General features: G+C 45.0%; 1 protein-coding gene and 1 long non-coding RNA gene across 5 annotated transcripts in view; one reads left to right on the forward strand and one right to left on the reverse strand.

The window, feature by feature from the left end:
- The window catches only part of LOC128096287 (uncharacterized), a 164709-nt gene that overhangs the window by 5596 nt on the left and 145556 nt on the right, over positions 1-13557 (forward strand). The window lies entirely within an intron of this gene.
- The window catches only part of LOC128096286 (phospholipid-transporting ATPase FetA), an 82852-nt gene continuing 74519 nt past the window's right edge, over positions 5225-13557 (reverse strand). Inside the window, exons 20-27 of the mRNA XM_052715676.1 lie at positions 13186-13333; positions 12474-12657; positions 10752-10975; positions 9194-9277; positions 8026-8271; positions 7710-7848; positions 6377-6507; positions 5225-6281 (exon numbers count right to left, since the gene is read on the reverse strand). Coding sequence (XP_052571636.1) covers positions 6096-6281; positions 6377-6507; positions 7710-7848; positions 8026-8271; positions 9194-9277; positions 10752-10975; positions 12474-12657; positions 13186-13333 — 1342 coding nt within the window. The 3' untranslated portion in view covers positions 5225-6095. The remainder of the gene's footprint in view (positions 6282-6376; positions 6508-7709; positions 7849-8025; positions 8272-9193; positions 9278-10751; positions 10976-12473; positions 12658-13185; positions 13334-13557) is intronic.

A 13557-nucleotide genomic window follows, 5' to 3' on the forward strand; every position in this document is an offset into this window, starting at 1 on the left:
TTTGAAAAATTGTTTATCTATTTGTGTGTATGCGTGTATGTATGTATATACGTGTGTTTTTATGTTTATTTCAAACCAAGCTTCTGTTAAACAATTGCAAACTTACCTAGTTCGTGGTATTATATTATCATCAGTAGAAAATGGACATTGGATAATCAAAAATCTTTTTTTTTTTTTTTTTTTTTTTTTTTTTTGCGCTGAGGACCAAACCCAGGGCCTTGTGCTTGCTAGGCAAGCACTCTACCACTGAGCTAAATCCCCAACCCTTGTTTTGTTTTTTTTTCCCCCTTACTGTATCTGCAGAATCTAGACCAGCACCCAAATCATGGAGCTCGGTAACTATTTACTGTATATGAGAATGAATATGATGGAATAGAGAGTGAAATTTCCGGAAGGCCCTGGAACACTCTGTGTACAAATGGTGCTTTGAGACATATGGGGCTAAGAGAGTAGCTCAAATGGAGCAAATTTATAGATCTCATTAGCAAACTTTAAGAGTGTGTCTGTTTAACGAGAGTCTTTAAAGAATGGAATTTGTGGAGTGAAGGGTAACAGTTAAACCATTTAAGGCTAAAGATTATGTTATATGCTTATAATTCCAGGCCTTGAGAAACTGAGGCAGGAGAATCACAAGTTCCAGGCAAGCCTGGACTATGCTGGTAGATTCCATCTCAAAAAAATTTAAAGCTACTTGCCTCTGACTGTCTCTTTGGCTCTGAATTCCACAAAATTCTTGGTTATTTGCAGGTAGCCCCTGATGCCTGTCACTTCAGCCTCCATTTAGTGATTAAGATGGCTTAATGAAACCGGGGTCTTCTGTTTGGTTTTTTGAGTCAGGGTCTCACTTACCTCTGGTTGGTCTTGAACTCATTATCTAGCTAAGAATGACCTTTCTGATTTTCTTGCCTTTGCCTCCCAAGGATTGATATTATGGGTGTACAACAGCCAGGATTAATTTTTATATTTATTTCTTTTATCATTTTCTATGCTTAAATGTTTTGTCTGTATGTATGTCTGTGCACTATGTGGGTACTGGGAATCGAACCCAGGTCTTTTGCAATAATTAGTAAAGTGCTTTTACTAATGAGCCAGCTCCTTGAATTAATTTTTAAAATTGAAAACTTTGCAGTGCTTGCTTTTCCTTGTCTCTTAGCTTTACTGGATTGCAGGTGGTCATGTTCACTGGGAAAACACAGTAGAGCTCAGGAGATGCTGATGTTGACCTACTCATCTCTCCTCCTAATTTTCTAGCCCTCATCTCTCCAGAGTTTGAGTAGGACGGTAGAGAGAAAAGGTAAAGAAAATTCCTACCTGATGTATGCTGTCACAAACTCGTTGTAGACCTTAGCAAATACCTACAGCTAGCTTTTCCTCGAGGGCTCCTTTGTTTTTCACAAATCCCCCCTTTCATAAAAAAAAAAACCATGTAGCTCTGGCTGTCCTGGAACTCACTATGCAGACCAGGCTGGCTTTGAACTTACAGAGATCTAGCTGCCTCTGCCTCCTGAGTGCTGGGATTAGAGGCGTGCACCACCTCATCTGGCAAGGTGAAGAAAATTTGCTCTCATTCTCCCCTCTTTTTATCTGATTCTGAATCCCCAGACATCTTCCTTCCCTGAGGCATTACAGTTCAGATAGTCTGTCTGATGAGATAAAGCCACTGTGTGTCCTTTGTGTGTGGCCTCCATGGTTCTGAGGTAATACTTTGCCCTGGAAATCCATGGGAGCACACAGCAGCCATCACTTCCTGCTCTGGCATGGGACACACAGTTAAACTTTTCTTGCTTTTTTAAAGACTTTCTAGTGAAAAGCAAGGGGGTCAATATTTTGTGTTCCCTAAACATAGTTATCAGTCATGTCAACAACCTGCTCAAATCTTTCCTCATATCCTCCTCAGCTTGGATTGAACCGAGGGTGTAACTCAAAGCCCACTAACACTTCTCCCCAAAGGTTATCTCTGACATCTAAATTTCTGACCCTTTTCTCAAAGTAGGTAGGCAATGCTGAGTCACAAACTTGTTTTGCACACACATTCCCAAATGTGGTACTTAACATTTGGCTCTTCTGTTTCTGTTTTTGTTTTTGTTTGTTTGGCTCTTCTTGAGAGACTAAGGCTTGAAGAGTCAAGCCAGGACACACGTGAAATATCAGGAGAGGGTGCCGACTGCTCAGGAGCTCTGAGGATAGTGTTGGTTCACACTCTACTTTTATAGATGCCTTAGGTAGGAGACCATGAGTAATGGTGTGCCATAAAGAGGGGTCCCAAGACCCCTAGAGAATAACTGGAAACTGCCCACAGAAGCATGAGCTACAGTTCTGAAAGAGAAGGTAAGATGCAAGTTTAGGAAAAAGTAAACAATGAAAAACATTAAGTGTTTGCCTTCTGTGGGATGGTGAGATTAAATACAGCACACCCCCCGCCACACCAACCAGTATGCAGTACTTTCTCCAGGGAGATCATTCATGACTTAGGTGAAAAGCTGGAGAAGCAAGCCGCCATTAAAATGGGCCTATAAGTGATCAAATGTTCAAGTTATGGGAAAGGTTTTCTAACATAAGGAAGAGGCACCCCCAAAGAGCAAGGAGATTGTATTGTCAGTGAAGGTAAAGCAAGTGACCCACACTGAGAGCAGATAAATATTAGCTAGACAAAGGAAGGATGTGGTCGTGGTGGTTTGAAGGAGAATGGCCCTTAAAGAATCATATATTTGAATCATTGTTCTCCAGTTGTGGAACTGTTTGGGAAGATTTAGGAGGCGTGGCCTTGTTGGAGGAGGTGTGTCACTGGGGGTGGGCTTTGAGGTTTCAAAAGCCCATGCCATTCCCACTTAGCGCTCTCTTTCTCTCTCTCTCTCTCTCTCTCTCTCTCTCTCTCTCTCTCTCTCTGCCTCATGTTTGTGATGTAAGCTCTCATCTACTGCTTCAATGCCATGCCTGCCAGCCAGCCGCCACACTCCACTCATGATGCTCATGGACTCTCACCCTCTGAAACTGTAAGCCCCACTCAACTCTTTCTTCTGTAAGTTGCCTTGGTCATGATGCCTCTTCAAAGCAACAGGAAAGTAAGAAGAGAGAAGAGAAAGAGCCAAGGCATAGAGGCTTCTGAAGATAATGGAACTGGAATAGTTTGGCATGTAAGAATGGAATTCTGTGCAACAGGAAGTGGTCACCAGGACTGGAAAGCAGGGCAATTGTCATGGGCAGTAAAGGACTCTCCTCAGTGCTGTAAAATGATGGATTGGAAGGAAGCTAAACAGGAGGCAGGAGGCCAGAGGGGTAGATGTTATTAGTGAGAGCCGTGAGATCCAGACAAAGAACCGGGTGGGGGTGGGGATTAAAGACATTGCTGACTCAGAAATGATGTAACAGTTGAATAGATCAGTTTAAAGAAATGTCAGGGCAGGGTCCAGTAAGACTTCGGGGAGTCTGGTTTGACACTATTTGTGGAAATAAACACAGGCAAAAAGCAAGACTGGTAGCTCAGGCCTGTGATCCCAGCACTTGGGAGGATGAGTATGAGGGTTTCTGTGAGTTCAAAGCTGGCCAGAGCTATAGATTAGGTTCCAGGTCTGCTTGGGCTAGAGTGAGATCCTACCTCAAACAGAGAAACAAACAAATAAAGAGAAATATAGGTCTGAGGAGGTAGCTTAGTTGGTAAAACGCTTGCTTGCAAACAGGAAGAGCTGAGTTCCAGCCATGATGGTAAGTGATGATATATGCTTGTAATGCCAGCCTCTGGGTGTAGTGGCACACACTTATCATGCTAGCACTTGGGAGGCAAGAAGATCATAAGTTTGAGGCCAGACTAGGTGAGTCAGTTCTAGGCCAACCTGCGAGTCCTATAGCGAGGTGAAGTCATACAATGTACAACTCAGTGGCGTTTAATAAATTAACAGATTATAACTGGTCCCATTGAGTCCAGGTTTTTAAGGATAAGTATTAAGTTCAGTAGATTAAAAAAAAGGGTGGAGAAAAGTATTTGAGGATATGAAAATGATGTTCACAATGCCATGAAGACCAATAGATAAAGGTAAATGGAGGAGTGGTTGAAGACAAGGCTTGAGAAGACTCGATAATAGTGTCTGAAGTTTAACTCTATGTAGAAAGCGAAGTTGGGGCTAGACATGAACATTTTCCTTTCAGGAAGATTAATCTGGAAATAGTAATGGGGATGCTGCAAATGGAGAAGACCCAGAGAAATAGTCGTGTGTGTGTGTGTGTGTGTGTGTGTGTGTGTGTGTGTGTGTGTGTGAAGAGGTGATAATATTCTGAGCAAAGGTAATAATATTAGAGTAACAGGAAGGAAGAGAAACCAAGAAATAAGAATAAAGAATTGTTATGACTTGATGGCTGACTGAATATGACTAAAAGAAAGAGCAAAACAGCCGGGCGGTGGTGGCGCACGCCTTTAATCCCAGCACTCGGGAGGCAGAGCCAGGCGGATCTCTGTGAGTTCAAGGCCAGCCTGGGCTACCAAGTGAGTTCCAGGAAAGGCGCAAAGCTACACAGAGAAACCCTGTCTCGAAAAACCAAAAAAAAAAAAAAAAAAAAAAAAAGAAAGAGCAAAGGGTGCCTCCGATCTGGTCACCCTGCCTTGGGTGACTGGGGTGATGGCGATGGTGTACTGTATGGATGTGGTCAGTATAAGTTGGGCACGCTGTATTTACATTTTGAGAGGTTCGACTAAGTGAAGGGTCCCAGATTCAGTTCACTATTTAGACCAAGATCTAAGAAGGGATGAGACTAGAGGGTTGAAAATTGTCTTTCTGTTGGTATGGGATGTCATGAGTTAGGATAAGATACACAGAAAACTTAAGCCTAGGACTGAACTCTTGGAACACATGCTGAAGGTATGTGAACAAGATAGAACTATGTAGTTAAAAATATGTGGTCAGGGCGGTGTTGGCGCAAACCTTTAATCCCAGCACTCGGGAGGCAGAGGCATGTGGAGCTCTGTGAGTTCGAGGTCAGCCTGGTCTACAGAGTGAGTTCTAGGACAGTCAAGTCTACACACAGAGAAACACTGTCTTGACACGCCAAAAAATCATTGTGTAAAAATGTGTGGTCAGAACAAGGCCAGCATAGACTTTGGGGGGGGGGGCAGAAAAGTATAGTGGAGTGAAAAAGGAGAGGGGCAGGGAATGTGGGTCCATAGGCCATGCGTGGATTGATAATGCTTCACAATGATATTGCTCAGATTATATTATTGTCACTAGGGCCCCAATAGACCAGACAAATCTCTTCACTCCAAAATAAGCAATTTATTTCTCCATTTATTTCTCCACAAACTTCTTAGAAACATCTTTTCTAGTACGTACAATTTCTTCTCAGAATCATTTTACAGAAGACAAATGCTCGGCAGCAATGACTTACATCCCATTAAGAAATTATTTTCTAAATCCTGTGTTGTTCCCCTCCAGGTTCTAATGCCTGAATAAACGTCAGTTCTTCGATCAAAGGGGTTAGAGAGGGAAAGGCAAAACTTTGAGCTGTCCTATCCAGGCAGGACCTGCCTCCATTTTCTTTCCTTTCTTCTTCTTTTTCTCTTTTTTTCTTCTTTTCTATTTGGTCCAGAAACTCTCCTTCAGTTTCTTCAGACCAAGTCTTCACGGCTCCCTCCTCCTCTGCTGCTCAGGGCCAGCCAAACACTCACCCTGGCACCCTGAATCTTCCAGATAAATCTGAAAATGGTGTCTGGGTGGGATATGTTCACGTGGGGTTCTGGGAAGGTTTACAGTTGCTCTGGGTATGAGAGGGACAGGCCCAAACTGAGATTCTTAGGCCCGTGTTCTTCTTCTTTATTGCCCCTCTTCATCTCTCCCACACCTGCTTGTCTGGATGACAGTGTGGAAGGAAGGATGGGAGGCGTGAACTTGCTTTTTCTTGAAATGCTGTAACTCTGGCTGATATCTGGGGCTGTTGTCTCTTCCCTTGCCTTTCAGGGTACAGCTTTCTGGGGGATGAGGAAGCTGAAGGCCTGGGGGTGGGTTGATGTGTTTCTCAAGACCCTCATCCCTTTTAACTAAGTTGCATAAATTAAAGGGGGGAAGAGCAATTATTGACTGATTGAGGGTTTTCCTAAGGGCCTCTGCTTTTTACAAGAACTTCTTGTTTGTTTTGAAGGCCTTGGACTTCAGTGTCTTGCCAGATGTGATGAGGTCCCCAAAGCCCTGTTTGTGGGAGAACGCATAGGCAGAACGTCGAAGGCCTGGGTGTTTTGCTTTGATCTTGACTGTGGGTGGCAGCGGATGTTTCAAGCAAAAATGAATCCTGTTCAAAACCTATATCCAGAGCATGGGGGACAAGGTTTTCAGAACGGAGGCAAAGGCAAAGGGGACCGTGAGTTCTGGCTGCACAGGCTCCCTCCTCCACTCACCTTGTCCACATTGACAGGACAGAGTAGTGGTTTCAGGAAGTTGTAGCCAATCACAGGAATCATACAAAGGACCGTGCTGAGGATCAGACACAGCCACATCTGTGGCTGGTTAAGGTTGTTCCTGGCCACACCTGCAGACAGTGAACCAGGAAAGGAGAGGCTTAAACAGCTTGGGGAGGGAGTTGGGGTGGGAGAAATCATCCAGGGCATAGATAGCTCCATTCTCCAGGCCCAAGAAGGAAGTTACTGATTTCCAGACAATCTAGTCCCCTGAGAAGTAATATAACTGTAAGCAAAGTCACTATGTATTTTTTACCTTCACAACTACTTAGCAGTAGTAGTGTCCCTTCCCGGAAAAGGCTGCTTTGGTGCCCGATATAATTCCCATGCCTTTGTCTCCCTCCAGAGGCTGGGCTGGACAGAGCGGGAGAGGGAGGGTGGGTTAGAAGAGCTCCCTCGTGCATTCACGCAAAAATGAATAGCAGGCATTGGGGCCAGCACGACAGTTCGGAGGTCAGCATGTCTCCAAGCCTGACACCTGAGTTCCGTCCCTGGGACCCACACAGTAGAAGGTGAGAACTAACTCCTTCAAGTTGTTATTTCTCTCTGTCTCTCACATGCCCAATAAATAATTATATAATAAATAAATGTGATACAAATTTTAAAAAATACAAAGCTTTGGAGAAGAAATATGAGTTAGTGGGCTGACAAGAGGCAGGAAGCAAGTCCATATGCATAGCACCTGAACGGCAGTGAGAAAGGGTCAGTGTAAGAGGCAGCAAGGCAGCAGCCTCAGCAGGAGTTTGCACTGGAATTTCAAGTCATTTGATTGAAAAAATAAACAAAGACACAAAAAAACAAGCCTGGAGGGATGGCTTAGCAGTTAAGGGGCACTGGCTGCTTTTCCAGAGGACCCAGGTTCAATTCCCAGCACCCACATGGCAGCTCACAGCTGTCTGTAACTCCAGTTCCAGGGGATTGGACACTCTTACATAGACATACATGCAGCAAAACACATACCAATGTGCATAAAATAAAAATCACAAATCGTAAAACAAGCAAAGTCCCCCAAATGATGCTAATAATTCTTGCCCTGTCACTTCAAGAGAGACTTGCAAAGATCAAATAATCTAAGATATTTGGAAAAAAAAAAAAGGAAATTCTAAAGTTAAATGTTTTCCTAGGAAGGTTCTGCACCCCTTTGGAGCAGAGACTATTTCTGGTCATATGCTATCTAAGCATCAAGTATGTAATCTATAGTTTCTCGGTAAACATTAGATTAGCACTGTATTAGTCCTCCCCCATGCCGAACACCCGCTGGCCAGGGTCTTACCTAAGAACTGGAAGGTGCTAGGGAACATCAGACACAAGCCATCACTATACAGGAAGAATAAGACACAGAAGTAGAGACCCAGGCTACCCCAGGTGAAGGCATGGCTTATCATCGTCCAGGTGTTTGTCCTCAGGGCGATCTGAAAAGCACCAGCTCATGTGTAAGCTGTATAACTTCTCAGCCCCTTCCATTCTCTAAGCCCGCGAAGGAAGGTGTTCCCTGCACCCTCCCTCTCTCCACCTCCCTTTCTTGACAGACAGGTTCCCAGCCCATCCCCTCACTCCCGCTACACACTCCCGCTATACAGGGGCCACACCTGCATCGTCATCACCCAGATCAAGGTGGTCTGCACTATCAAGGAGAAGGACTGGAAGTCAGAGATGTCTTTTCCATCACTGCGTTCTGAGTTGAAGATGGTCCCCATGGGGACAAAGAAGAGCACGAAGGAACTGTAGATGCCATGCACCAAACACTTCATAAATTCCTTCTTGTTGAAATACAGGTTGTGCTGTCCTGGCTCATACAGCTCTGGGTAACACAGACTCCATGTTTCATTCACATCCTGGTAATATCAGGGGGTTAGGAGAAGGTCAGGACCTCACTTAGTGTACTGCAGGCTACCCAGGATCTCCTCATGGAGTGCTTGAGAAGCAGGACCAGAGAACAGAGCAGTGATCACAGCCCTCTCTAGATGAGGCCCTGTAGCAGAAAGCCTGGAGGCAGGAGAGGATGTGGGGGTGACAAGGGAGCACTCTGACAGATGGGCAGCTGGAAGGGAGGGGAGGAGCTTGGGGGAGGAGGGACAGGGGCCTAAGTCCCCAGGTAGAAGTGTTTCTTTGGTTAAATATTCTTGTGTCAAAAGTCAGTGGGCAGAGGCAGGAAAACCAATTAGGATTAGCAAGTCCTTTGGAAGATGCTCCTCATCTACTGGAGACTTTTTCTAACTGGTGCCCAGAATGGAGACTGGAGTAGAAGTCAGGGAGACAGCTATCAGGACTCTTTTTTTTTTTTTTTTTTTAGTCCTTGCTGTCCTGGAACTCACTTTGTAGCCCAGGCTGGCCTCGAACTCAGAGATCCGCCTGCCTCTGCCTCCCGAGTGCTGGGATTAAAGGTGTGTGCCACCACTGCCTGGTCTCAGGACTCTTACTACGGAGGGAATCTCTAACAGGTAAAAGACACTGAGCCCTGGGCTGGTTCCCTGTGTCATGAGGAATTGTGCCCACGGCACATGCCTGACTTTTAGAATGCCACCGAGGCCTCCTGCGGCAGGTTGTCTCGTCCCTGTCCTTTGGCTTTGTTCCTCGCACTAAGTTTTGCCGGAGTCCTTCCTCACCCGCTGACACCGTCTAGGTGGTCAGCTCCTTTCCCTGCTCTAGAAATGATTTCCTTCCCACTGGATTTTGGAGAGCCCACTGTTGATTTCTTCCTCTCTCTTCGAGTCCAGGGTTTCAATCCTGTCTAAGAGACCTCCTCCTGGCTCTTACCTTTTCAAACAGACTCAAGCCGAGCACAGGGAGGGAAGTGTAGATCAGATTGTAGCAGGTGATAAACCAAGTATCGTACACTGTCTGGAAGAGAACCAAGGAGATTTTTTTTTAGATTTCTTTCTTCATAAAGCCCCAGCTCTATGCCCCGCCCCCCCCCAACCAGTCCAAAGTAACACTCTCCTGGTCCCCTACCTAGCATGATTGAATCTGGTGTAGAGTCCCAGTCTTTCTTTGATATTACTCTAGACCCCAGATTCCTAGACCAAGGGAGGCAAGGCCATGCTGAGCTTCCAAGATTGACCTGAAACAACCCTACTCTGCCCTGCACTGTCCCTCTGGGTATAGAGAGGACACAGATGGGCTTCCAGGGAAGGCTAGCCATAGTCCTGAACCTCTAGGCAAGTGAAGCTTGAGGTTCTTTATCTGCTTGGTGGCATTCAGTGGCTTCTGTGGCCCTGACCATTTACTAACAGGGTAAGGGACAAAGATGTAAGGACTCTTCTCCAGTTGGGTGTTCCATCCTGGAACCTAGTGAGGGCCACTTTCCTTACTGTCCACAGGAGCCAGACCACTCCCACAGACCAGAGAGGCCTGCCAAGGGCCGGGGGAGTCAGTCTGCTCTGCCTGCCGACTGGTGTAGGCATCTCACAGGATAACCAGTCCTCATGTTGTTTATCTTGGGAAATTCCCGAAAGACTTCTCACAGGACAAAGGGCTCTTCTTATAACATCAAAATCCACATTTCCTTACTGGGTTGTGATTTCATATTCAAATGTGAAATTAATTTATCAGAGAAACAATCTGTGCATGTTGGGGGCAGCCTGGGCAGCAGTAGTTCTAAGTACGGGTGAGTACCATGACAGCCTCTCTGTCAGGATCCAGGAAGCTCCTGGAGGCTTGCCCAGTCTTTAGTCTAAGCTACATGGATGATATATTTGGACTGTTGTCATTATTCACCTACAGACTTAGAATATAACCATTTTAAAGTACCTCAGAAGCATGTAGAATGGAACTATTACAGCTTTATGATTCTGATGATTTAAAAATAAATGTGGCTCTTCCATATTATAATCACAAAATTAAAACTAGTATTTAAAAGTGGAGAAGTCCAGTTCCCGAGGATCTGAAACAGTCTTTTGGTCTTTGAGGGCACCAGGCATGTGCCGCAAAGCACACATACATACATGCAGGCAAAACATTCATACATATGAAATAAAAAAAATCTAAAAGTAATAAAAGTGGAGAATTATTAAGATATCATGGGCAATAAAAACACTAAGATGACTTTGGATGCTAAGAGAACTTCCAGATCCTCCAGTTTTTCTTGATTATATATGTTGAGAACGCTAGTATCAGTGTAGTTCATGGAAGAGTTCTGAAGGCAGCAGTCAGTAACAGAATCCTATGATCTGCAAATGTAAGGTCAGTGCAGGTTGGGCAATGGGATTAATACAGGGCGAAGAGAGGGATGGCAACACTTCAGATACTGGCTTCTAGAGAAAGAAAACTGTCCGTGCCTGGCTAATAGGATGGAGAGTGCTGCCCACTCTCTTACCTGTGCAGAAAACCCGTTGAAGAAGGCATACCAGAAGTGCACCAGTGTAAAGGCGAAGTTTTTGTAAAAGAAGTAGCTGAGGAACTTGCACATGCGATTGTAAGACCAGCGGCCATGGACTATGAGGAGGCGCTGAAGATGGTAGAACTGGGCGAAGGAGAAGTCACTGTTGAGTATGGCCTGCATCCCTTCGTGGCCGCTGATGCCAACCCCAATATGGGCAGCTGCAATGAAACCCCAGACACTTCTAAGCCATGAAGACTGTTTGCTGGGTTCTCACCCTGGGAGTGTAAAGGGAATTGTATTTTACATTTGGAACTGTTAGGCCCAGGTAAAAATGGCATCTTCACAGTGGAATCTTTTCTTTTTGATTGACTGCCCTTGCCCCACGCCCTGGGAAGCCCCTTCTTCTGTATTTTGTTTTGGATGCTGTCATTCAAGTTTGCTTGGTACAGCCAGCACTAGAAGGTCACCCTCTTCCCCTCTGCGGGCCATCTGAACTCTTTCTAACTACTCAGATAATTGTGAGTTAAATCCCTTGTTATCCATAGAAGCTACTTAAATGGATTAAGAATACAGGGTGAATGCCAATCTAAGACAATATTTAATTACCCACATTTATCTAAGGGGCAAAATCCCACCTGTTCAGAGGGATATACAATGTACATACTTGGTTAGTGAGAAATAAACTCTTCCAGGGACTTAAAGTGATTTTTTTGCTGGATAAAGCAAGATTGTATTTCATAGAAGATAAGAAACTGGATTTCCTAAAAGGTTTAATTACTCTGACAACTCACTATTCTGGTTACGTTCACTGATTTTCTCATGTATACCTACATTATTAGGTTCATGTAACCCTACATTATTAGCTCAATAGGGTTAACTGAAATCTCTTTTTCCCCCATTTATTTGTTTGTTTGTTTATTTATTTATTTATTTATTTATTTATTTATTTATTTATTTATTCATTCCTGAGACAGGATTTCTCTGTGTAGCCTTAGCTATCCTGGAACTTGCTCTGTAGACCAGGCTGGTCCTGAACTCAGAGACCTACCTGCCCCTGCCTCCGGAGTGCTGGGATTAAAGGCATGCAGCACCATGCCCAGCTAGGATAACTGAAGTTTCTAAAGTCTCAAAGACTGGAGCAAGAACACTTTCTAGAACTGAAGTAGAGGCTGGACTGTCTGGTAATGTTTCCTGTGTAAGATTTTGTTCATACCTCACAGATCAACATGTTTCTGGACATGCACTTGAAATTTAAACCAGAAAATTTTTGCTATTTGCTTCTTCTGGTACAAATTTCTATAAATCACCCATTCCCCTCCACAGGGGAGCACAGCAAGTTCTCAGGAGCACGGCCTTGAGCCCACAGATGGAGAGCCTGACTCCTACAGAGGCTCTCTCTGTGGACCTGATGCCATCTCAGATAGATGGTGCAGTACTGCATGGCCTGCTGGGATGTAAGGGTGTGCGTGTGCTCATGTGGGGTTACCTTCATTGTACCCGTGAATGAATCTGAGTTTGTGCATGCCTATGGCTGCAGATTTAAGTGAGAGTTCCCGGATAAAGGAGTGTGAATGGGGTTGCAAACATTAAATGTACACTTCGTAAGTTAGGTGGGAGCATGGGTCAACAACACAATACCATTCAGATCAGTTTTGCCCACGGAGGAAGGGAGGGTAAACCATGGCTGGGGACTACTGCCCACCGCCCCTCACATGCCTTTGATCATGCCGATGTCATTGGCCCCATCCCCGATGGCCAGTGTCACCACCTTCTTGTACCTCTTCACCAGGTCTACCACTTGGGCCTTCTGAAGGGGGGTCATCCGGCAGCAGATTACCGCCTTGCACATGCATGCTGTTCGCAGTAGCTCCAACTCCATGTTCCCTTCTAGAGCATAGGCCTATAGCACCAAGACACACTTACTCATGTGTTACCCCAAAATCTTTCAGGGTTGGACCTTCCCTTTGTCTCTTCTGTCTTTTCTAGGGCTAGCCTAGCTCCTCACAAGGTGTTCTACCCCCGAAGGGGGCCACCTCTTGAATTAGTTCCTCGCATCTGGCCCAGCCTTCAGTGGGAAACCGTTTATGGCCTCTCACTGGGTCAAAACAGTCCATGGGTCATTAGGCCAAGTGACTTTTGAAGGGTCCTGTTCTACTTGTTTGCCCCTTTCCCCTAAGTAGCAAGCCATGTTAGTAGGAAAAACTTGAATAAAGAATAAAGAAAGACTTTTCTTTGGCTTCTTTCTCTTAATATACTCTTGTCTAGAGTAGCCTGGAGAAAGATGTCGTTTTCAGGGAAGAGTACCCCAGGGAAGGGGGGTAGGGTGACTCATAAAATAGAGAAGGGTTTAGTTTCCCTGAGATGGGTTGGACCTAGGGATAGAGTGACTTGGGATAAAGGAACAGAGTGGTAGCTCTGTGTTGCCCACCAGACTGTAGCCACTGATGACCAAGCCATAGTCGCCATTGGGTATCTCGTCAAGTACTCTTATAGGCATTTTGGGTTTCCTGGTAAGACAAATGTTTATGGGATCTGATTCCAGTAGAGACTCGGGTTTCATCTTGTTCCTTGCACTCCTGGAAACCAAAAAACCACGGTCAGAGTCTCATGTGAAGCCCTACAACGTAGGAAAAAAAAACATGTCCAAGGTCAATGTGGACAAGGAAGGTCCCAGGCCTCTCCAGAGCAGCAGGCAGCTTTAGACTCATTTGAGTGAGGCCTCTGCTGCCACATCCACAGTTCTCCACCCACACTAAGTCCTTTAGGCCTTTATAAAATTATCTCAACTATTTTGGGTGTT

This window comes from Peromyscus californicus, unplaced genomic scaffold (genome assembly GCF_007827085.1).
Source record: "Peromyscus californicus insignis strain IS unplaced genomic scaffold, ASM782708v3 Scaffold_5__1_contigs__length_169319896, whole genome shotgun sequence".
Classification (NCBI taxonomy): domain Eukaryota; kingdom Metazoa; phylum Chordata; class Mammalia; order Rodentia; family Cricetidae; genus Peromyscus; species Peromyscus californicus.